Below are 26,477 nucleotides of genomic sequence, written 5' to 3'. Positions count from 1 at the left end.
TCAACTTGTGAATCTGAGTAGAAGTTGGGGGAGATTGTTACAGTATTATTTTCTGTTGTTCCCAATTAATTAATCAAAGGAGCATAAGATTGAAGCTGAAAACAACCCTAGAAGTAGCATAGGAAAACATTTTAATATTACAGATAAAGAAACTGAGGCCCCAAGGTCACAGAATCATAGAATAGGTATTCAGACCACTAGGTCTTCAGTTGAAAGCTGGACCAATCACTTGTCTGGAAATGTTGTACAGAAGATCCTTATGCAGGCACAGTTGGCCTTAGATGGCTTCCGGAGTCTTTTCCAACTGAGATTTCATGAAGCCCTGTTCCTCTGAATTCAAATCCAGTGCTCTTTCCACTACACAGCAGGGCAGAGATCACACCCCTAAGTTACATCATGGTGGTTTGAAAGGGCTTGGAAAACCCTGTACATTAAGGGCCAGGTGATAGAGGACTACCTAATTTTGCCATCTTTGGCAGAAAAATTAAGTGCCTACCTTGTCCCTAGCACTGTGCTAAGCACTTTACAAATATCTCATGTGATTATCACAACAACCCTGAGAGGTGGATGTTATGATTATCACTATTTTACAATTGAGGAAAATGAGGCAGAGAGAGGTTAAGTGACTTGCCCAGGACCTTACAGCCAATAAGGATCTGAGGTCACATTAGAATTCTGATCTTGACTCCAGGTCTAGTACTCTGTCTAAATAGTTGGGAGGGGGATAAGAAGAGGAAAGGCAGGGTCTTTTTCCTGGGGCAGCATACTTGAGATTTTTGACAGTCCCTCTATTGTTTTCCACTTGAAACACCTTCCTAGATTTTTGCTATCTTTACATAATCCTTAGATTTGGGAAGATTCTCTCAAACCCATTTCTCCAGACCTTTGGGTCTAATCTTTTTCTTTCCCTGAATCCTCTCCACTATAGCCAGGTTTAGAGTCCCTTTGCCAGCATTAGACAAATTAACTTCACAAAAGATCACAAAATGTCCGCTGGGTAAAAAAACCTGGGAAGACAGGACACTGTAGAAACGATGCCATGTAATAGAAAGGTCAGAATTGGGAATGAGGAAGGCTAGATTCAAATCTCAGCTCTAACACTTAGTCCAACCCTGGATAAATTATGTAAGTGCTTCAAACTTCAATTTTCTCATTTGTAAAGGAGAGACACTTCCATTACCTACTTAAGAAATGTCTGTATGCGAGACAAACTAAGAGGCAGTTGCTTCAAATGTTTCAAGGCCAATGTCTTCTCATTTGCCCAGCTGTGGGGGCACTACTTTGGGACTTCCCTGCCCCAGGAAACTCCTATGTCCCAAGGACATAGAAGGCCACATGTAACCTTGAGGCCACAGGTTCTCCACTCCTGGTATAAGCTCTGGTCAACCACTGCTGGATTCCTAAACAGAAGCAGAAAAAGCAAGAGGCTGTTCAATTCCAAATGTTTAGAATAATATGGGAATGAGCCTTTGGAGACTTGTTATACAGAGGCAAAACATTATTAAAAATCAATGTGGCTGCCCTGTAATGAATTTTACAAGATTTGGATCATAGGGGAAAAAGAAGCAATCCCAGCAAAAGAAAGTCAAAGCCTGAGATGCAAAAGTGGGGTGGAGGGAACTTTTTTTTTTTAATGTTTATTTATTTATTTTTAGTTTTCAATATTCACTTCCACAAAATTTTGAGTTCCAAATTTTCTCCCCATCTCTCCCCTCCTCACCCCAAAACGCTGTGCATTCTGATTATCCCTGTCCCCAATCTGCCCTCCCTTCTGTCACACCCCTCCCTTCCCTTATCCCCATCTTCTCTCTTTTCTTGTAGAGTAAGAGAGATTTCTAAACCCCATTACCTGTATTTCTTATTTCCCAGTTGTATGCAAAAACAATTCTCAACATTCGTTCCTAAAACTTTGAGTTCCAACTTCTCTCCCTTCCTCCCTCCCTCCCCATCCAAGCCCACTGAGAAGGCAAGTAATTCAATATAGGCTATATATGTGTAGTTTTGCAAAAGACTTCCATAATAGTCATGTTGTGAAAGACTAATTATATTTTGCTCCATCCTATCCTGCCCCCTATTTATTCTGTTCTCTCTTTAGACCTTGTCCCTCCCCTAAAGTGATTACTTCTAATTACTCCCTCCTCCCATTTACCCTCCCTTCTATCATCCCCCCCCCCCACTTATCCCCTTCTCCCCTACTTTCCTGTAGTGTAAGATAGATTTTCATACCAAATTGAGTGAGCATGTTATTCCCTCCTTAAGCCAAATGTGATAAGAGTAAGCTTCACTTTTTTCCTCTCACCTGCCCTCTCTTTACCTCCACTGAAAAAGCTTTTTCTTGCCTCTTTTATAAGAGATAATTTGCCCCATTCCATTTCCCCCTTTCTCCACTCAATATGGAAGGAACTTTTGAATCTGAATTTATATTGTTGGCAAATATGAGGTTCTCACCTTCCCCTCAACCCCTAGTTCTTCTATTCAAACTCAAAAAAAGGGCAGTTTGATGCTTCTTATCAAGCATCTCCACAAGGCAGAGTTGCAGTGTAAAGAACTTGAGGTCAGGAGTCTGATGACCTGAGTTCTGGAGCATGTTTTACCACTAGTGGGCTGTGTAACCTCAGGAAAGTAATTTCCTCATTCATAAAATACGGGGATTGTATTAGAGATTGCTAAGGTCCTTTCTAATGTCAATAACTTTGAGTGAAGAGGTATTAGACCCTTCTTTTGATGATAGGCTAGCATTTGAAGAGAAATAGCACTAACCTTGTTATATATTAGGATTTACCATATGGAGTTAATTTGGGGGAAGGAGGGATATGCTGTGGTGAAAAGAACCCTGGACTTGGGGTCAAGGGACCTATACTGGAATCCTGTCACCAACACTCAGTCATCAAACAACATTGAATGACACAATTCAATAAGCATTTACCAAAGCACCTACTATGTGTCAGACACTGTGGACACAAAGACAAAAAGGAAGCAGTCTAGCACTCAAGGAGCAACTGTCCTATTGGGATGAAACAGTATATATACAAGGAAGTGAATTCAAAATATATACAACTGGGGGAATAAAGGAAGGCCTCCTATAGGAAGTGGCACTTGAACTGAGCCTTGGAGTGAGCTGGATATTCTAGTATGTCAGTCAATAAGCATTATTGCCTACTATGTGCCAAGTGCTGTACTAAGCACTGAAGATATAAATTAATCAATCATTAAATAAGCACCTATTATGTGCCAGGCTGAGTGCCTGGGGATGCAAAAAGAGGCAAAGGACAATTCCTGCCCTCAAGGAGCTTACAATGTAATAGGGGGGACAATATGCAAATATATGCCAACAAAACCATATACAGGATAAATAGGAAATAATTAACAGAAGAAGACAATGGAATTAAGTGGAGTTAGGAAAGGCTTCCTGTAGAAGGTAGGATTTTAGCTGGGACTTGAAAGAAGCCAGGGAAGCCAAGAGGTAGAGATGAGGAAGGAGAGCATTTCAGGCCTGGGAGATAGCCAGAGAGAATGCCCAGAGCCAAGAGATGGAGTGACTTGTTTGAGAAGTAGCAAGGAGATCAGTATCATTGGACTGAAGAGTATGCAGGGCAGGGTATAAGGTGTAAGAAGACTGGAAAGGTTGGGGAAGGGATGGGAGGCTAGGTTATGAAACACTTTGAATGCATTTTGTATGTAATTATATTACATATATATAATGTAATCTGTATTTGATTCTGGGGGTGAAAGGCAGCCACTGGAGTTTATTGAGTAGGAGAGTGACACAGTTAGACCTGCACTTTAGGAAAATCACTTTGTCAGCTAAATAAGAGGATGGACTGGCATGTGGAAAGACCTGGCAGGCAGACCAACCAGCTAATGACTGCAATAGCCCAGGCATGAGGTGATAAAGGCCTGTACCAGTAAGGTGGCAATATCAGAGGAGAGAAGGGGGTGTATTTGAGAGATATTGCAAACTCTGGTAAAAGACTGGATATGAGGGGTGAGAGATAGTGAGGAGCTGAGGATGACATCTAGGATGCAAGCCTGGGGAACTAGGAAGATCATGTTCAAGAGTAATGGGGATGTTTCTAAGGGAGGAGGTTTTAGGGGGAAAGATAATGAATTCAGTTTTGGACATGTTGAAGTTTAATATATTTGCTGGACATCTAGTTTGAGATGTCTGAAAGGCAAGTGGAGATGCAAGATTGGAAGTCAGCAGAGAGATCAGGGCTGCATAGTAGATATGTGTCATTAGCATTAGAGATGACAATTAAATCCAAGAGATGTGATGGGCTCACCAACTGAAGTAGTATAGAAGGAAAAGATGGTTCAGGAAAGGCCTCTAAGGGACACCCATGGTAAGTGGGTTTCATCTAGATTAGGATCCAGAGAAGGAGTAGTCAGATAGGTAGGAGAATGGAGAGTGGTGTCCAGAAAACCTAAGGAATAGGAGAAGAGAGTGAGGGACAGTGTGAAAGGCTGCAGAGAGGTCAAGATAAATAAGGTTCTAGAAGGTGGGAATGAGAGCATTCTGAAGCATGAGGAACAGAATGGACAAAAGCATGAAGGCAGGAGATATCAGGTACAGGGAACAGCCAATAAGTCAGTATGGCTGAAACATCAGTTCATGATGGGCAGAAATGTGTAATCAGACTATAAATGTAGGTTTGTGAAGGACTTTAAATGCCAGAAGAATTTGTAGCTTAACTCAGAGACAATAGGGATCCATTAAAGCATTTTGTACAGGGATTGATGGGGTACAGACTCCGGGAACCTCCTTGAATCTTCCCATTTAATCTGGCTTTTCACACCCAGATCTGTTACCCTTAACCTAGCCTGACCCTCCATTGTGTGTTACCTCAGGATTGTCCCACATGCTTCTCACCCAAGCCCTGTATTGTCTGATGCCTCCCAATTGCCTCCCCCGGTGTCCTACCCTGGATTACATCACTAGTTACCCCAGTCTCAACAAGATCCCTCCCTAGACCCTCCTGCCAGACTACTAAACCACCCCAGATGCCTTACTGTATATAATTTCTATCTTGCCTCAGATTCAATCCAGCTCTGATTCTGTTTAGCTGAGATTCTATCTGGCTTGTCACCACAAATATCACAAATGGTTAAGCTTCTTAAGAGTCAACACGATATGGCGAATCTTTAATAAACTTTGTTTCACTTTAGCTGAAAGAAGGTTGGAGCCAAATTCATTTGGCAAGACCTGGAGTGTTGGTATTTTGGCGTCCCAAGCACCCCAAACCTCAACATTATGGTTCCCTGACCTCATCAGGATGACATGGTCAGATCTGTGCTTTGGGAACATCATTGTGGCAGCTGTGTGGATGACCAATTGAAAAGAGGCAAAGGTGAATTAGGATGCTACTGCAGGGGTCCAGAGGAGAGGATGAAGGCCTGAACTGAGGTGACAGTCCTGTGGGTGAAAAGAAAAGATGGTTGCAAGGGGGCTGCAGAGGAAGATTCAACAAGGATCAGCAACTGTTTGGATATGAAGGGGGAGGTATCAAGGAAGAGGGAACAGTCAAGGATGCCTCCAGCATTGTGAAGCTGGGTAGCTGGTAGGATGGTGATGGGGTGGAGCTCTGCAAAGTAGCAATCATATTATCCCCATTTTACAAATAAGGAAACTGAGGCTTAGAAAGTTGAAGTGATTTCTCCAAAGGTACACAGCTAATAAATGTCAATGTCAGGATTCACACCCAGGTCTCCTTACTCTAGGTCCAGTGTTCTTTCTACTCAATCCACACAATGAGTCATATTATATAACAGGTTTCTTTCTGTGGGAGGTACCTTCTATGAGCAGAAAGAATCGTGACTTACAGAGTGAAGAGTTCTCAGTTCTGGTCCCAGCCTCACCACTAATTAACTGTATGAGTTTGGCCCCTGGACTCCTCTGGGTTTCAGGTTCCTTTACGCATAAAACACAAATACTTAAATCACCTGTAGTGATAATAATCCATAGCTTCCCTACTTGACAGATCTGCCATCAGGATAGAATGAGATGAGTAATAGATGGAAAAGTACTTTGAAAAGGAAAAAGTATGGGACATTAATACATTTTTGGGGGAATTGTGAACTGATCTAATGATTCTGAGGAGCAATCTGGAATTATAGCCAAAGAGTTGTAAGACTGTGTATGCTCTTTGACCCAAAACTATTAGGTCTGGAGATCAGGGAAAAAGGGAAATAATCTATATGTTCTGAAATATTTATAGAGACTCTTTTTGTGGAGGCAATGAACTGGAAATTGAGGGTATGTCCATCAATTGTGGAATGGCTGAACAATTTGTGGAATATAATTGTGATGGAATACTATTGTGCTATAAGAAATGATGAACTGGTTGATTTTAGAAAAAAACAAGGAAAAGATATGTATGAAATAATGAATAATGAAATTAACAGAACCAAGAGAATGCTGTATACAGTTACAGCAATATTGCTTGAAGAATAATTGTGAACCAAGTTATTCTGAGTACTATACATACTCAAATCAACTACAAAGGACCTATAAATCTGTGTCAAGTGGTGGCCTTCTCTAGGATGCAGTGGGGAGGAAGCAGTTCAGAACTTAAAATGTAACAAAAAATAAAATTAAAGTTAAAAAAAGGGAAAAAGTGTGATACACATACTGAGTGATAGTACCGCCACACAAGCTTGGATAGAGATATCATTTCTCCTCCAAAGAGTTCAAATTCTTTCCCCTCTCTGATCTCATTGGTCTAATATGCCCATGGAAGAATCTAAGAGACCAACAGAAGTTGATCTCTTTGAAAAGAAAATGGAAAAGTATTCTTGGAAATCATTAATTCAGTATACATTGCATCAATAACGTTTCATCTCTAATACTTCTATGGAACCATTGTCTTATTGGTATTTGTACTTCCTTCTACCCATGAAGATAGCTGAACTCTGTTAAAAAAAAGAATCTTTCCAGTTCCCTACAATGTTTATCTTATAGACAATATAGTATATATTTTCCTCCTTAAACCAAACTTACCACAGTATTAGTTTATAAAATAATCAGTTTTATTAGAAATTCCATTTAAACTAGTCTCAAAATTGAAGAGAATTACGTCTATAAACTTGAATTGCTAAGAGGTCCAGAAAGGTGGGCCTTAATGAGCAGATAAGATTTATCTATACTCTCATATGTACTAAAAGCTTTGCAATTCCTGCTTTCAAATGGGTACAGGGGGCCTCCTAAAATTTTAGGATGAGAAAACTAGAGTTTGAAGGGACCTTAGAGGTCATCTAGTCTACCTTCCCGAACCCCCATTTTACAGATGAGGAAAATGAGGCCCCAGAGAGGTTGACTTCTCAGAGGTCATACAGATAGTGTTACCTTCCCAGAAATCGGGTCTCCATATCATCTCCTGGCCATCTCCAAACCTTGGTGGATAGAGAGCACTGGGCTGGGATTTAGGAAGACCTGAGTCCAATCAGGCCTCAGAGGACAACTACTAGTTGTATCACTTAGGCAAGTCATTTAACTTGTATTGGCTTCAGTTTCCTCATCTGCAAAATGGGGATAATAAAAACACTTACCCAGCAGACCTGTTGTGGAGACAATGCTTGTAAACAGCACTGTGCCCAGCACATTAGCAGGTGCTATTTTTTTCTCCTGTCTCCTCTTGTCCAGACGCAGGTCACCCTGCTCCTTCCAAGCCCTATTTAAACCACATTACTGCCTCCTGCCTACCTTTTCTCACGGTCCTGCTCACTTGGATCCCAAACACTGAGCACCTTAGTTCCTGGCACATAGTAAGGGTTTAGAAAATGCTTTTCATTTATTTATATCAAGTAGCAGAGTTGAGATTTGAACTACGTTCTTCGGACTCCTACTCCAGCTTTCTCCTGTGATATGTTGTCTTTTGTCTCTGGTCTTAACCTGCTGAGTGAATCCTTTCTTCCTTAGGTTTTGAAAAGGTCCACTTTATCCTAGTCCAAGTTGATTTCTCAGAAATTCTGAATTAATGAGATTTTATAGGAAGCACTAACACCTAGACAACCATATAAAATTTATCAGAACATTTTTTTTTAACCTTCAATGGGCATCGATTGTTATGTGGCCTAAAGGAATGAGTAACTATCAATTTGCAATACTGATCCACTCTAAGTGGAAGGGCAAGATACTTGCAAAGGCAATTCAATAATAACTTAGCCTGCGGAAGGCCCAGGGACAATTTAATGAGGATCCCCAAATGTTTGGAAAGGTTGAGAAGATAAAGATGATGACTAATTGTTCTAATAAGAAATAGGCTGAATGTCATATTTAGATTAAACATAATTTCTGATATGGGTCCAGATGTAAGACAGCACCTTCCTGGAAGGTCATAGTTATTTTTGCTTGTGATGGTTGCCTCTATTTCTCTGGGAGAGAAATTTTTAAGTTTTCTGTTTGGTGGTATCTATGTTATCATTCTATGGAAGAGAAATTTCTATAAATGCTACCTTATTGAATTGTAATGAACAAGTAAAAGCAACGGAAATTTGGAAGCCTCTGAACACACTGGGCAGTTACTTTGCTTTTGCAAAACCTACATTTGGATAATGACCTACTAAAGCTGACTGAGGGGCAGAAATCATGGCTTATTCATTTCTGTAGTATCCTTAGTGTCTAATAAAGGACCTCTAACATAGCTGGGCTTAAAAGTCAGGAGAATGGGGTTTAAGTTCCAGCCCTGACAACTCCAAGTTCCTGACAACAGCTGTTGATGGAAGCCTGTTAGAGGAAGCAGCTGGAAGCAGCTTAGTCTAGTCTGTACCCAGCTTCTTAGACAACTCTATTTGGATTTAAATAACCCTTCAGATTAGTGAATCTATGAAAGGTGCTAGACAATGAATGGAGGACTGACAACTATAGACAACTGGATTTAAAAATAAAAGTTAATTAGGTTATAGAAATGTGTGGAGCAAGGAATACTTTCTAACTATTCTGAGAATAAACAGTATAAATGAAGGCAGGGCATCCCTTATAGGAGAATGAGCATTATGACCCACCCCAAAGGACATGCCACAGCTTGCCACAGTGGAATCCAAGAACCTTTTGCAGACTTCCTACAATGTGCAGGTTTACTTGTGCTGGGAAATCCTAATATCCATTTAAATGTACAAAACGATAAAGTGGAGGGGTGAAGGCCGAGGCTATTTTTGTCACTGTACCAAAGAATTCATCACAGCTGCATGGAAGAGTATGTGGAGGGAGGAGTAACAGTGTTAGAAGACCCTGCTAATTGAAAAATCAATCAGAGATAGAGATAAGTGCCTCAAGAGCAAAGTGATTCAACTTACAAAAAATGTGATTCTCACATCCTTTTCAGGATCATGTCGAGGTACACTCATAGTTCACCTTCCCCATCCATTCCAAGGAAGGGTTATGATCTCGTTGACAGGCTTTGAGGCAGGCATGTAAGTTTGTTATGCATAGGTGGGAAGGTCACAGGCAAATGGCATAATACAGTAACAGTCAGAAAGGGCAATGGATTGGGAATAAGATCTGTTTTTTAAGTGCTACCAATTAGTTGTGTGACCTTGGGCAAGTCATCACCTGTAGGCCTCACCAGGGGCCTGAAATATATAATTCTAATGTGAAGTAGCTGAGAACGAAATGAGCCATCTGAATTTGAAGGGATGAGAAAATCAAAGCACATTCCACGCCCACATTGTTACCAAGATGGTGCATCATGCCAATTGTCTTCTGTACTGGGACTAGTCCTGTATCTTTTTGTAGTTGTCTCCCGACAGCAATGGGGGAATAAATTCTGGTGAAAATGCCATTATTCTTTGTCCCTATGCAAAAAAAATCATTTTCAATATATAGCCAGCCAAATCATGAGTGAATTTATCAATAATGACAAGTGCTATGGATACTGTTATGCCTTAGCTCGGATTTCTTTAGTAGGTCACCATTACTATTAATGGGAACAGTTGGAAAGCTTTGGGAAACAGGAAACTTGATCATCTAAAAACAAAAGGAAAAAAAAATTATGAGGGAGAAGGAAGAAAGAGTCCAGGAGACTGAGGCAGGAGTCATTTATCAAAAGCTCCCCTGAGATTACAAATGTACATTTTGTCATGGAGTCTTTATTTTACACATTTGCACCAAAGCAAGAAAACAAGTTACATACGGTATCCTGATTCATATTTTTTTCTCCAGTACTCATTATATAAATACCCCACAGTGATCTGTTAAATAATGTTAGGAAAAAAAATACTGAAAAATCTCTTTCTGAACCTTAACCTTAAATGAAGAGCAAAGTATGCTTTATTGTCTGCAAGCACCCAGAAATTTGCTCCTGGATTAAACACCCTACCTGGGTTCTTTGGAGGTCATGTAGCTAAGCAAATCCAATTTAGGGTAAATACGCTGCCTGGAAGCAGCTGAGCCAGGTCACAACATAATAAAGTCAGAGGTAATAGCTCTCACTTGCCAGCAACACTGTTTCCTTAACCCTTCTCTGGTTTTTTGAGTAGCCAGAATCTCATTACAAGACACTGAAACAGTCGTTGTAATAAGCCTACTTTTTGTGCCAAATTAATTTTTTCCTTATCATTTTGACATTTATTGCCTTCCTCAAGGACTCCTCCAAACTTCCTAACTGCATTTTATAGTCAAAATTCCAAAAAGCTATCAATCCAACACACATCACGCAGCTGCCTTCCCACTCCCAAACTACCCCAATTCTTCCCTTCATACAGTGTATCCATTTGGTAATTAATTCAGGAGATATCTTTGCATCAAGGCTGAGCATGAAACATAAGTCTAGCGGGGATGGCACAGACACATCACTATTGCTAAAAGAACCCTGGGGAACTTTGAGAACCTTTTGCATTACTTATTGATAAATCTATTACAGGTGGCAACAAGGATTAGTATTGGCTCAAGTGAGATATTTTAAAGAAGTACACCCTGCCAAGAACACCCCAGGGGGTATCACAGTAAAGAGCAGATCTTCTGAAAAAGAACATTTGGTGTATTACAGACTAATGATTTTCTGAAGTTTCATGAGACCTCTGAGTTGAGGTGTGGTAGCTTCTATACAGTGGTGATCAGTAATACTGAATTCCTCAGGAGGAAATGAAATGAAGGAGGCATAGCTACAGATACATTGAACTCAAATACTCTACACCACAGTTCTTGGATTAGACATTGACCTAAGATATCTGGGAGAGGCATGGCATTTGGAAGATCAGTGTAGATTTTGCCAAAATCTGTGTTTTTGAAAATCAACAGCTTGGCTGGAGAGAATAAGGCTTTTTTTTTCTTTGCAATTGTGCATGGAATGGGGCCAGCAGTCCTCAAAGCCTGTCTGTTAACTTAGGATCATTTTCTCAATGAGAATATTTTGTAGACAAAGGAAGATGGCCAGAAAACCTTTCATAATTGGGAATACTGTACATCTTCCTTGGGGCCATGATAGTAATTTATTTTTGAAAGGAAACAGGGCATTGTATTTTAGGGAGGTACATCCTATAGGTAATAATATGAAGCATCATTAGTATGTACTCTTTCAATGAAGAGTCTCCTAGCTCAGGAAATACATCTTTCACACAGTTGGCACTGAACAAATACTGCAATGCACCAAAATCTTAACAATACTCTCCCAGTCTCTGTCAAAGTGGAACAGGGCAATCAATAGGAGGAAGCCGGCAGGAGGGAGAAAAGGTCAGGTTAAAAAATAACAGCCGAGATCATGACAGTCTAATCATCTAATAACTCTAGAGGGGAAATTCAACAAGACTTCCCTTCCAGTCACATGCCAGTTTTAAATAAAATGGAATGAAAAGAGAATTTCGGGTAGTGTTATGTTTAGGCTTGGTTCACTAGGATAGCCTGATAAGCTGATACCAAATTCACCAAGGTCATGGCCTAAGAAGCAATCCTTACACCAGAGCAGGTGTAAACACGAAGATGAATTTCCAATTCACTAGTGTTAACTTCCTCAGGGTCTTATTCAGGAAAAGCGACTGCAACTCAAATTTTAGCACCAAACGACCCAGGAGCTAGACTGAGTACTTGGCCAGAGTGGACAGCCAGGATTAAAAGAACATTTTTTGTTCATGCTGTCCAGGAAATAATTTTCTAGCGATAGAGGCACAGTCTATTGAAATGAAAAAATGGGATCCTCAATTTCCTGAAATTTCACAGCCTTGTCCACAAAATGTAATTTTATTTGGGGGGAGGGGGAGATGTTTGGCACAGGCAGACAGGAATTATAAGCTCTGTGTAGAATGTAGCAGATGAGTTGAGCTCTGAAGGAAGCTAAGGATTCTACTAGGTAAAGATGTGGAAGAAATACATGGGGTAGGAAAAGTGCTGTCTGTGTAGACTCCTTTTAAGCTACTGTCTGAAAACTTAAAAGAATTTACTCCTAGCTCAAATGAACACTTAAAATGACAATGGAGTAGGGGGAGTTTCTGAATTTGGTGGAACTGTTGGGCAAATCTGTTCAGTTTAGAGGATCAATCAATCATTTATTCATGGTAACTTTGGTATTGGGCATGAAAATGGATTTATTTTATATTTCCAATTTTAGAAAGAAGGGAGGCAATTTTAAAGTATTTTGTCCCTAGGCCGGACATTTTTGTAATTCACCAAAGCCCATAAGGTCCACTGATGAACATTTCTTGCTAGAACATTTGGTGATAGGAAAACAATTTCTTTGTTCCAATCACTGTGGATCAGTCTGGCTTTTATTTTTTAAAAAGCTAACACATTTTATTTGTCCATTTCAGATTCCAGGGGGCCACTGCTCAGTTACAAAACCACAGAAAGTCAGATCAGTGAGTAAGCCTGGAAGTACATAGTGTTAATAAATGGTTTTTACCAAAGAGAAACCTGAGACCAATGTCCACATGCTAATTATACCCAAAAGGCTCTGCTCCTGCTAGCAACAACAGTAGCAATAGTGTTACCAGTACAGTACAACAGAAGTTATTAATGCTGTACTGAGTATATATATCCATGCACTCTCACAGACAGTCTCTCACTCATATTTTTAAAATCATGTATATGACATGCCCTCCCCCCAGCCCTTCATAGTAGGGACTGTTATCATAGCTTTGGTCAGACAACTGTTTGTTGGAGAAATAGCACGTGGCACTCTGGATGGAGTACCCAAGTGTGTTTCAGGTGATCTACCCCAGAGATGTGAAAGTCTTGAAGTCAACCATCTATGTTATTTTGGTACAGGAAAAAAAGGGGAGGGGCAGGAAGAGAACAAAACGACCAAATAGTAATTTCTAGTCTTTCTTTCTGCCACCCAGTTTAAAGTGATCTTTCAAAAGATGAGTGAACGAGAAGGCGTACATCTAAACATTCAAAACATCTTCTGTGTCTCTTCCTTACGGAAAATCCTTTCCTAAAAGATCTGGAGGACCTTAAGATGTACTTAAGATGATTCTTGTTCTATGCTCAGCTTGTTTCAAAGATCATAGTGATGATACTTTATTCAGGGACTATCATGCAAAGAAGGATGAACTAGCAGAAGTAAATTACGTTTCATCAACTGGCTGACAGAGGCTTATTTTTACATGTTCTTTCATCTATCTTTTCCAGGCATTAATATATATGCTCCTCCATCACCACCTCAGCAGAGGAAGAAAAATATTTGAGAAACACACCTGCCCAGATCAAAAATCTTTCTGTTTTCTATGCCTGGCCAAGTTATATATATTTTGCAGACACAATTCTCAGTGTTCTTTAAATATTCAAAAATTCCCAAATCTCTCATCTCCACTGTTCAGGAGGAGGCAGCCTGCTCTGTGAAGGTAAGAGCAGTGAATGGCAAATATAAGAAGTTTCAAGATTCTAATCCACAGGTGTGCCCAAGTAGCTAGAGACAAGCAAACATCTTTTCATGGGTTCATTAACAGACCCCTTCACAGCAACATTATTCAAATTAAGCACATTTATGAATGCAGCCTTCTTTGAAACTTGTAAGTTGCCAGCAGGAGTTCCTAAGTATCTGGTTAAAACAGAAATTATTCCCTCCACCACATTTTCCAAAAAACTGCCATGAGTTAAAATACTTTTATTTTCAGGTGGCTACTCACTCAATCATCACTAAAAGCATTCTTGGAAGGTGATTAGTAGATTTTCCTCTATTCGCAAGTAAAAAAAAATTCCACTGTCAGAGAGCCCCTAAGTAAAAGATTCCACTGATAGGTCCATTTAATGGGACTCAAAACTAGGGACCAGAGAGTCCCTTTGTTTAATGCTAAGCAATCAGGAAGAACTTTAGGTTTACACAAACACAACCCTTTTAATAGTCTTCTTACCCATACAATCCATACTGTCCCCAAATTTCCCTTTCTCTTCAATAGTGTTCAAGAATAAATTTTCACTTGCTTGTAGTTACTTACGTATGTATGATTCTTCCTCATACCCCTTTCCACTGATATTTCCATAGCTTTAACCACATGGCTTGTGACCTGATGAGCCACACCTTTCACTTTTTTGTGAAACAAAGAAAAAGAAGTATTGCTCCCGAGAGAAGAGAGAAAGGAGTTAGTGTTCTATGGGGCACAGAAAATGGTCTAAGGGAAACTTCATAGAAAAATTAATTCAAAGAATTTCAGGCCTATAACTTTCCCTCTCATTCCTGAGGTAAAACAGACAGCTACAGTGTGGCAAGCTCCAAGCAGATCCCCTCTTAATAAGGAAAATCACATTCTCCTCCTTGGACTGCATCACAGAGGAAGAAGGTAATCCTTCATCTTGAGCATGGCATCACAGTCCTAGGATGGTAAAGCACTTTACTAATGCATTATCCTATTTTACAAATGAGGTGACTTAGAGGACTTGCCCAAGGCCATACTTGGAATCAATGGCAGCCTTCAGGACCATGCCCAGGACTCCTGGGTCTGTGATAAATGCTTTAAAGATGCAATTGTGCTCCTACCCAAGTGATACCTATTTTGTTTTATAAAATCACTTAATTTCATTTTCTTCCTTATACCACTCCCACAATGATTTAACTGTTCTCTTTTATAAGATCCTGCCAGAATACCAGAGTAACTGGGTCTTTTCATTTAACTTTTGTTCCCCTTGTCCAACACAGTTTTCATGTTCAATGATTTGTATCACAAACATCTCTCTCTCTCTTTCTCTCTCCATCACACACACACACACACACACACACACACACACACACACGCACACGTGCACACGCACACAGTCTTTCCACTTGTATAACACAGTCTAGAACAGAACCAAATACATTTCCGAATACCTACTCATTAACAGAAGGGGGGGAAAGGTATGTGCATATAAAAATTTAAAACAAATGAAATCCTCATTTTCTCCTCCTTTGTGTTCCCCACACATCATTCCCACCTTGAGGAAAGTTCAAACTTTCTTGTGGGCAGCAATAGATCCAGTTTCCTTAAAGTATAGAGGAAGAAATGAGGTTTCTGTGACATTTTGCTCCCAGTCACACTCTTTTGTTGGATCAATGTTGGGAGGTGTAGGCTGCTCCTGTTCACTGACAGTACTATTAATAAATTAAAAGTTTTTTGAAAGTGCTCTTCTCAAAGTTTGCTTCATCACGCTGTGCTCTCCCATTCACCCTGGGGATCCACAGATCCATTTGTCACCTTTTTGACTTTCTTCACATTCTCCATCACTCCTGAAGTCGTCACCCTAAAAAGAGAAGTATGCAGTTAAGAAAACTTCAGGCAATGGTTTCTTTTGATAGTCTCTCTCTCCCTCCCCCTCCCTCCCTCCAATTCTTCTATATGTACATTTTTGAAAGTAATAAACCCTTGTACTAGATGAATGTTCTAGATTCTGAACCTTGGCATTATCCTCAAATTCCTCACTTTCTCTTGTACCACATATCTAGTTAGGTGCCAAATCTCACTATTTCTCCCTTCATATCTCTCAAATTTGACCTCTTCTCTTTATTCACATGGGCACTTCTATCAACTCTCACCTACATTACTGTAGCAGCCTACATGGTGTCCCTGCCTGAGTTCCTCCAAAGTCCTTGTCTTCAAGGACAAATCTGATTGCATCACTTCTCTGCTCAATAACCTCTGTTAGCTCCCTACTGCCTCTAAGATAAACTACAATCTGGTCCCTATCTATCTTTTTGGCCTTTGGGCACGACTCCCTTCCATCCCTTGCTATGAAATGTACTAAGCTGGCTTTTTTTCTGTTCCACAACACAACTCCCCAAACTGTCTGCAGGTCTCTGCATGGCTACCCCACACATCTGAAATGCACTCCCTCCTCCCCTCTGCTTCATAAGAGTCTCTCTTTTCCAGAAGTAGCTCAAGCAATCCCTTCTACAGGAAAACTTTCCTGATCCCTGTGTCAGGGCTCTCCCTCCTGAATCGCCTTGTCTTTAACTGCTTTTTATTTACTTGCATTTATTCTCTTTACATTTTTGCTGTATACATGTACACACATACTTCTTGTCTCCATCACTGGAATTTAAGATAATTTCAGAGCAGGAACTGTTTTATTCTTTGTATCTGCATCCCAAATGCTTAGCACAGGGCCTAATTTCTAGAAGATGCTTCCTTAATAAATGCTTATGGACTAATTTAATAGGTATGTTTAAGGGCCTAAAAGAAAATGCTACGTAATCCAGACACATAAGGAAGCGGGAGGCCATGATAAGGGAAAGGTACTAAAATATCCCAGAGTTCTTCATGGGATCAGGACTAACAGTCCACCAATTTCCTATTCTATGGTTTTAACAATTTTTTTGGGTCTTGCAAAAAAACTGCCAGTTTCAGGCACATTAATACACTACTGATGAAACTGTGAATTGTTCCAGCTATTCTGAAAAGTAATTTGGAACCATGACCAAAAAGTTATTAAATTATGCATACTCTTTGACCCAGTGGTATTACCACTAGGTCTATATGCCCAAAGAAATTTTTTAAAAAAGAGGACTTATTTACAAAAATATTTATTGCAGCTCTTTTTGTGGTAGCAAAGAACAAGAAACTAAATGGGCATCCACTGACTGAGGAATGGTTGAAAAAAATTGAGCATATGAATATAATGGAATACTACTGTGCCATGTTAACCCAATACTATAAAAACCTGCAACTTTGAAAGCTATTAGAACTCTGATTAATGCAATGACCAGTTTGATTCCAGAGCACCAATGATGAAGCATGCTACCCAACTCCTAATTCAAGATGCAGAATGAGATGGATATTTATGGAAAACGCCTGATGAAGCAATTTGTTTTGCTAGATTATGCATATTTGTTTTGAGAGTTTTCTTTTTCTTTTTTTCAATGGTGGAGGTAAGAGCGAGACAAAAATCAATTGTTGTTCATTGAAAAATATTTTAATTAAAAAAAAATGTATTAGATGTTCATAAGTTAAGTTGAGATCTCTCATCAATGTAACTCAGGTGTGACCAGAAAGAGCAGTGAAGTAGGAAAGGTTATACCTCTCCAACTCCCTGATGGGAAGGTAGCAAATAGAAGTGAAGCCCTAAAGGAGCAGAGTTAGAGAGGCTTCAACCAATCCTAGACTACTGTGCTCTGCCTTTTTCTAGAGGAGCAAAGCAGTCCTCAGCTGAGCCCAAGGCTACAAGTGATGGAAGCTATAGCTGCTAATTTAAGAGAGAACCCAAGGAGTCCAGCAGATCAACCAGTAGAACCAGTGGACCCTGTGAAGAGCCTCCCAGAAATCAAGTCACTTGCCTGGCCCAGCCTTGAAGCTGTCTGATACGTCCAATGGAAACACGCTGAGAAACAAGCCCTGTCCAGCAGTAATGCAGCTAATCTCTCACTGACACCTATTCCCTATGCTTCATTGAATTTTGTTGGGATTGTGCAGAGAAAGAAAAAACATCATAGTCTTGCAGTTTTGGATACATGTTCCCTCCATGTCTGCCTATTATTATACTATTAAATTTGTGCCAACTCTCCTCACCATATACTCTGAATATATTTATGGGAGAGTATGGTTCAATGGATAAAGTACCTGGCCTGGAGTCAGGAAGATTTATTTTCCCCAAGTTTAAATCTGGTCTCAGATACTACTGGCTGTGTAACCCTGGGCAAGTCACTTCACCCTGTCTGTCTCAGTTTCCTCATCTGTAAAATGAGTTGGAGAAGGAAATGGCAAACCACTCCAGTATCTTTGCCAAGAAAAGCCCAAACAGCGTCAGGAAGAGCTGGACATGACTGAAAACTACTGAACAACAAACAGATGTGCCTCAGGCTTTTTGGGGAAAAGGCTCTATGGCTACAGTTCCTACTATGCCATTTGAGTAAATACCTATTTTAACAGGAAAAGAAAGTTTCTAAATAGTATTATGTCCAGGTCAGACTAGGTCCAGATTTCTTCACAAGCACTAGAATCTCATCTCCTAATTTTGCATTCCTGAACTGTTATACCTTACATACCCTGGAGTCACCTTACATGGCAATGATAATCCTGGGATCAACCTGTACCTAGAACAATATTTTGAAAGGAAAAGTTTACAGCTTTAAAGATAGGAAAACCATTTAGCTTGGATGGTGAAGGCATAGTGATTCTTAGTATTAGGAATACTATAACACATGCAGTGTAGAAAATCCTTCTAGTCCCTGGATCAGGATTTCACCAACTGCCTCAATGTAAGTGTGAAACAACTTTCTGTTGTGATAAGTTTGCTTCCAATCCACACTGCCAACTCTGCCAGAAAGTATGAAGGTTTTTCTTACAGAGTGACAGTATGAAGTTATGTTTATTCCTATAATTCCGATTTTCTTCTTTTATTGTATGATCTTGAACATGGCAGCAGCTGACCTCTATAAATAAAAGTCTGATACTATAGATAAGAATGAAACCTGATTTGACATCAATAAGAACTTTGAATTCAGCAGAGGAGGACCTAAAAGTAACTTTTTTATATACTAATAAAATCACATGTAACTAAGTCTGCTAAAGAAGCTAAGGGTCATAAAAAGTAGAGGTCATCAACCCAGATGACTAATGCATTTATAGAAATAGAAAAGTTTTAGGACTCAGTGAAGCAGAACATTAACAGAGTAGCTGAAAAGCATGGATTCTGAGAAACTAAAAATATACTGAAATGGTATGGAATGCACATTCCATAATATAATCTCTACAGTAGCATAAAGACATATTCACCCACTGACAAACAGGAGCTTCTTGTATAGGAAGTCAAATTACTAGGTTAATAAATTCTTTTTGTGTAACTAACTTCACTTCAGGGGACCCCAAGTACCACATGATCTTATTTCACCTAAGAACAGGAGGTATTGAGATCTCTGACTTCTGCACAAGTATGGCTGAGGTCTATCAGTAAAATTAAAAAAAGAAAGCCAATCTTTTCCTCTTTTCATCCTTACTGCTATATTTCTTTTAAAAATTAAATTTAGTCAGCAAAAATCTTCTTCTTTTCTCTTCTTGCACCCCCACCCCAAACTAGAAAGCAGGAAAAGAAAACCAAAACCTCTGTTGCAGATATACAGTCAGGCAAAACAAATTCTTGCATTAGCTGTGTCTGAGCAAAATAAAGTCACATTCTGCACTGAGTTCTTTACCTCTCTATCAGGAGGTGGGTAGCATGTTTTAGTGTTAGTCCTTGGAATTGTGTTTGACCAGAGTACCTACTTCTTTCAAAGTTGTTTGTCTTTACAGTACTATTGTTATTGCACAAACTGTTCTCTTGGTTCTGCTTCCTTCACTTTGCATCAGTTCATGCAAGTCTTCCCAGGTTTTTCTGAAACCATACCCTTCATCACTCCTTACAGCACAACAACATTCTGAAACAGCATTTATAAGCCATAACTTGTTCAGCATTCCTACAACTGATGGGAACTCCTTTCATTTTAAATTCTCCACTACAATAAGGGAAGCTATATCTTTGCATATATTCTGTTAGTTTGTTTTGTTTAGCACTAGTCCTACCCTTACCCTACCTTATCTCTCTTATTCCCTCTTCTCCTTTCTTCCCTCTCTCTATTTCCCTGAAGAGTTCAATGTATTTGTGAGTGTGTGTTGTATATGTGTGTATTCTTCTCTCCCATGACCAGCTGAGGTGAGTGATGTCCAAGTTTCCCCCGCTTCTTCCTATCCCATCGTCTTCGTTTGCATAGTCTTCTGCTTGCACCTCCTGACTATGTAACACGATTTTTCCTTATATTCTTCTCTATCTCTCCCTTTCCATTTATTCTTTGAAGATTAGCAAGACATAACAAAATCACTCCCAGGCCCCTCTAATTAGATTTCCTCTATAACTTCCTATGATGATAAGGTTCAGAAGGGACACATGTATTGTATTATCTCTTCATATTAGAATATAAATGGTTTATCTATATGTAGTCCCTGATGATTATTCCCTCATGTTTCCCTTTTTATGCTTCTCTTAACTCCTACAGTTCAAAGTTTCTGTGTAACTCTGGTTTTTTCATTTGGAATGCTTCTAAGTTGTCTATTTCATTAAAAATCTATTTTCCCTCCTGAAGGATTATACTCACTTTTGCTAGGTAACATTTTAAGACTATATTTGCCTTATGGAATACTATATTCTAAATTTTCCATTCTTATAGTAGTGGCTCCTAAATCTTGTGGGATGCTGATTGTATCTCTGCAGTACTCAATTTTTCCTTTACGCTTATAGTACTTTCTCTTTCACTTGGAAGATCTGGGTTTTGGCTACCATGTTCCTGGAAGTTTTCATTCTGTGGTTTCTTTCAGGAGATTTCTAAGAGATCTGGGCAGGTTTTTTTTTTTTTTTAATGATTTCTTGAAATGTGATACCAGTTTTTTTTTCGTCATGACTCTCAAGTAGTTCAGTGAATTAGTCTTAAATTATCTTTTCTTGATCCATTTTCTAGTTTCATGTCTTTGTTATGAAATACCTTTTATTTTCTTCTATTTTTTTTCAATCTTTTGACTTTGCTTTAATATTTCTTGTTTTTTCATGGAATCTTTGACTCCTATTTGGACATTTCTAATTTTCAGGAAGTTTGTTGCTTGGACCAGGCTTTTTATCTCTTTTGTTAAACTGCCAAGTCCCTTTCTATTTCTTTCTTTCAGAGTTCTCATTTCTTTCCAATTTTTTCCACTAGTGGAGTGGTTGCATTTAGAAAAACTTTTGAAGTCTTAAAAAACAAACAACAAACAACTCTTGCTTCAATTCTTCCAGAAATTCCAGTTGAATCTGCCCAAGTTTTGTTTTTCTTTGAGGTTTTGCTTGTCAATGTTCTAGGGTAATTTTCTTCTTCCAGGTTTGTGCTTTGAGCATCCCTATCATAATAATAGCATTTTATGGGGAGATTTTTTTTCTTATTTGTTTGCTTATTCTTCCAGCCCACATCCTGATTCTGGACTTGATGTGAGGGTCAGACTCTTTGGACTTCTGGAAGGAGTATCTGGGCTGGTCTGGGTGCTGCTTTCTTAAGGTACTGCATAGTTCGTAATTCAGGAGCTCAGTGACAGCTTTAGCTGGGAAACTTCAGTGTTCCCAAAATTGTGAGATCTAGGACAAAGTCTGATTACCAGCCCACAGGTCTGAGCTCTGCAAGTTCCTGACCTGGGTTTAGGTTTAATACACAAACTTGTAAACTTCCCCCATTTCAAGTTCCAATAGACTGCTTCTAGAAACAATCAACTATCAACCAACTGAAAAGTTCTGTTGGTTCAGAGTGACAGAATTTTAGGCTTCCCTTTGGTCTAAGATTCCTGCTCTGGACTCAAGTCAGACAGCTACTGCTTGCTTCTACCCTGGGTGCTCTTCACCCTAGAATGTCACTCCTAAGAGCAGGTCTCTTTCTCAGTCCTCTCTGGAGCTGTGACCTGGAACTGGGTACTGAGTGACAGAGCTGCTACCTGGCACCTGTTCTTGTACCCTAGGAAAGTTTAGATCAAATATGCTAGATCCAGGACCTCTTCTTGCCTTGGTCCACCATCTTTCTTGTGCTCCATGAGGTAAGTTTCTGCCAGACACTATCCTCATTCTCCATAAATATCTCTCTTTATGCTGACCTGAGCTGGAAAAATTATGGCTATTTTTTTTTCTTGGATTTTCTGATCAAGATGTGTTTGGTTCATTCCCTCATTTCCAATTCTTTGCCATTACAAAAACAACTGCTATGAATATTTTTGTACATATGGGTCATATTTCCTTTATACATATTTCCGTTTCTTTGGAATACAGACCTAGTAGCAATATTACTGGGTAAAAGGATATGCACAGTTTTATATTGGACATTTTTCCAAATTGTTCTCCAGAATGGTTGGATTGGTTTATAATTCTACCAACACTGCATTACTGTTCCTTTTTCTCCATATTCCCTCCAGTATTTGTCATTTTCCTTTTCTGTCATATTAGCCAATCTGATAGGTGTAAGATAGTACCTCAGAGTTGTTTTAGTTTTCATTTCTCTACTTCTTAGACCATTTTTTCACGTGACTAATGATAGTTTTAATTTATTCTTCTGAAAACTTTTATGCCTACCATGTCACAAGCTGATATAAAGTGGAGTGAGCAGAACCAGGAGAATATTGTACATAATATTGCAATGATGATCAATGTGAAATGTTAGATCCTCTCATCAATACAATGATCCAAAACAATTCCAAAGTACTCATGATGAAAAATCCATCTCCAGAGAGACAACTGATGAGCTCTGAGTGCAGATTGAAGTTTTTTTTCCACTTTTTTCCCCTGCTTCTTTATTTTTCTTGCCTTCTTTTTGTAACAAGACTAATGAGGAAATAGGTTTTTCATGGCTTCATATGTATAATGGGTATTGTATTAATTACCTTCTCATGAGTGGGGGGGAATGGGAGGGAGAGAATTTGGAAATGAAAATAAAAATTACAAAAAAATTTAAAGATGAAATTTTAAAAATAAAGAATCTTTGTGGAGAAAAAAATGCCAACTCCTAGAAGATTAAAATGGCTTGTGATATAGTAGGCATAACAGTTTGGAACAGTAGGTCTTTAAGAAATATAGCTGCAAGAAGGTGGAATGGTGAAATAGTAGGAAGAAATATAGCAATTTCCTACCCCCTAACTCCTCCAGTCATCTAGAAAATGAACCAAACACATCCTGATCATGAAATCCAAGAAAAAAAATAATCATAATTTTTCCAGCCCAGGTCAGCATAAAGAGAGATATTTGTGGAGAATGAGAATGGTGTCTGGCAGAAACTTACCATGTGAAGCACAAGAAAGGTGGTGGACCAAGGCAAGAAGAGGTCCTGGGTTTGGCATATCGGATCCTAAACTACTTGTTCATATTCTTTGACCATTTATTAAGGGGAGAATGGCTCTCAATTCTCTAAAACTAGCTCAGTTCTCCATATATTTGAGAAATGAGACCTTCATCAGAGAAATTTGCTGTAAAATTTCCCCCCCCAGATTCCTACTTTCCTTCTAATTTTGGCTTCACTGGTTTTGTCTGTGCAGAAACTTTTAATTTTAATAATATAAAATTATCTATTTTACCTCCTGTGATCTTATCTCTTGTTTGGTTATGAACACTTCTCTTATCCATAAATCAGACAGGTAATTTTTTCCACATTCCCTAACTGGCTTGTGATATCACCTTTTATATCTAAGTAATGTATCCACTTTGAGCTTATCCTGCTCCCTAAAGATTCTTAAACAGTGTTGGTTGAACTTACAAAATCTGTGGGCCCAACAGAGGGAAGGCTGCACTGCTAAAGTTTGCAGAGGTCAGTCACCTGGAGCAGAGGACTGTAGCCATCACTATTTTGGGTAGAAATTTTGAAAGGGGAGAGAATTACTTCTCCAGAGGCGTTGACAGTCCCAGACCACTTTATCTTTTACAGAAGAAAGGGCAAAAGTATCCTACAAAGAAATCTATTGTTCCTACATTAATTCTATCTTTGTAATAAAGTAACTAAAAGTCTTATCGTAGACACTAGCAATAATGAATACAGGCCTGCAGGTTACAGACATCTTTCTAAAGAACAGAAAAAAGTTACACTGCTAATAACCCACTCTCATTTCCTCTCTGCTGGTTCACACGTAATGGCCAACCTTGCTCAGAAAGAGTTCACACGTTTCTCTAAGAGCAACAGAATACATACAATGTTGCTTCTGCTTAAAATGCTCACTGGGACACGGAAATGCTGCAGTCATATTACCAAATAACATACAACAAACCTATTGATATCTAGTGTACTTTCTTCACCTGCCCCCAGGTACTTAACTCAGAAACAAAATACAATCTCAAGTTTTCCCTACTGAGAACTGGGCTTTTCTTAGGTTACGATAGCCAGATTAAAAAAAAGTAGCTAAGGCTTAAACAAGAAAGATAAGATCAACACATGCTGACATATAAGTAAACAGTGCATACTCCAAGCTCTGTTTGCCAAGTTTCTGGTGCTACACATGGACAATTTTTTCTTCTTTTCTACCTTCTCTCCCTTCTTCCCTTACAATCTAAGGATAACCAACTTTGTCAAAATGTCTTTGTGACTTTATTTGGGGTTTTCTTGGCAAAGATACTAGAGTGCTTTTTCATTTCCTTCTCCAGGTCATTTTACAGATGAGGAAACTGAGGCAAATAGGGTGAAGTAACTTGTCCAGTGGTCACACAGCTAGTAATGTCTAAGGCCAAATTTGACCTCGGGTATTTCCAACTACCAAGCCTGGTGCTCTCTCCACTGTGCAAATGATTCAATTAATAGATAAGCCATAATAACTGTCATTGTAAAGCTGGTATCTAAAGAAGAAACCCCTAGTGTAGAATCTCAGAATTGCTATGTTGGAAGCAACTTTAGAGGTTTATCTACTCCATCATTACTCCCTACTGCCTCCACTTTACAAATGAGGAAAATAAGGTCCAGAGATGGTTAAGAAACTCGCTCAAGGCCACATAAATGTTAACAGAAGAACCAAGATTAGAATCTAGACCTCCTGACTCTCAGTCTGGTGATGTGGATTTCACCATGTTACAGCCAATACTGGTTTCAGCCTAAGCAATTAATGTAGCTGTTTCTACAACAGAACGCAGAATGTCCTCTGGATTTAAATGTAGCTTGGTATAGTTAATAGATTACAAAATCAGATTTAAATTCCCCAGCTTCCACTTCTCAAAAAAAAATCAAATCAATAGGCAACAAGAGGTTAACAGTAGTCTTGAGAATGGTAGTATAGAAGCAGAACTCTAAGGTGATCACTTTCCCAGCTGTGGCAAAGACAGTCAGCATTTCCTCCCCCACTGCTCTTAGTCACAGGATGACTGAAGTAATCCAGATCACTATGAATACGCATGCTAAATGTAAAGGCTACTGAGTCTAGTAATTAAAATTGCATTCAATACTTTTTAACTTACTGAATTTTTAATGACAAGTTCCATTACTGAAAACTAGAAGCATCTTTGAATCTCAGCCCAGAGAAAGAGGTAAGTAAGAGGAGAAGGGGACTAAGACTGAAAATCAGGGTGACTTGTAATTATGCCATCATTATATATTCTCATATGGAGAATATATTTGGTTTGGTAGTTTAATAACTGCATACAAGGCAAATGACTCCTCTCTCTGAAATCAGGGAACAGAAAGGATTTCCAACAACTGGCATGGCTGAAATAAGTGTCTATATATTTTTTCCTGACCAATGGCTTTCCTTTGAAATATTTATAAATTACTAATCAGAAATAATGTCAACAAAAAGACTATGTCACAGCAATATGACAGTCACAGGAACTTGTAGAGCAAAATTTCAGGAAGGAGGTAGGAGAGACCACAAAGGAAAAATGTTATCAGAGGAAAAAGTTCCAAAAACTGTGAAAGAAGCTCAGGTCAGAGGAATAGAAGCAGTGGGGAGCACTCAACAAATGAGAGCTCAAAGAACCTCCAGGAGGTTGTTTGTCATAAAGGAGTTGAACCCCTGGAAGGGCTCTTCTCTTCAAATAAAATCCAAATCTGGTCATTTAGGAACGTCAGCCAAGTAAAAGCTGTGGGGCTCATATGTAATAATCTGCTTAGGTCAAGTCTAAATACTAGGGTTTTGATTATCTGTGGGGTGCTCATAGCCCCACATAGATTATTTTCTTCTAGTGAGTATAGAAATTTTTACCAGTTTACCCATTTGAGGGGGAATATCATAAGGAGATGGCAGTACTATAACTGACTGGTAAAAGATGCTTTTTTTTTCTTTTTGATATAATGATAACAAGTGCTCTATTCCCTTAGAATAATTTAACTCCTACAGGAAAGAACTTTTGGTGTTTTTAGCACTTCTCACTTTATGGGGAGCTTTATATTCTAGCTAAAATGCACTGCTAGATGTTCCTTGCCATCTCCTGCCTCTGTGTATTTACACAGGACCTTCTCTCATGCCTTAAATACATACCTTCTCTTTTGATATGTCCTGGCAAGTACACAGGTGATATGGCAAGTAAAAAATGAAATGATTGAGGAAAAAGGTTCAAACTCCCACATAAATCAATTTATTAAGCAACGCATGCCAACTGGCATTACAAATCAGGACCAGTCACATTCCTCAGCTCTGAC

General features: G+C 39.1%; 1 protein-coding gene across 3 annotated transcripts in view; it reads right to left on the bottom strand.

Moving 5' to 3' along the window:
* Positions 1–12,675: 12,675 nt before the first annotated feature.
* GPR107 (G protein-coupled receptor 107) overlaps positions 12,676–26,477 on the bottom strand; it is a 91,251-nt gene continuing 77,449 nt past the window's right edge. For all 3 annotated transcript variants that reach the window (XM_072632712.1, XM_072632708.1, XM_072632709.1), the window contains one exon: positions 12,676–15,643. In XM_072632712.1, coding sequence (XP_072488813.1) covers positions 15,547–15,643 — 97 coding nt within the window. In that variant the 3' untranslated portion in view covers positions 12,676–15,546. The remainder of the gene's footprint in view (positions 15,644–26,477) is intronic.

Source organism: Notamacropus eugenii, chromosome 1 (genome assembly GCF_028372415.1).
Source record: "Notamacropus eugenii isolate mMacEug1 chromosome 1, mMacEug1.pri_v2, whole genome shotgun sequence".
Lineage (NCBI taxonomy): Eukaryota > Metazoa > Chordata > Mammalia > Diprotodontia > Macropodidae > Notamacropus > Notamacropus eugenii.
Note: the sequence above shows the minus strand (reverse complement) of the source record. Positions and strands in the feature narration are given on the sequence as shown.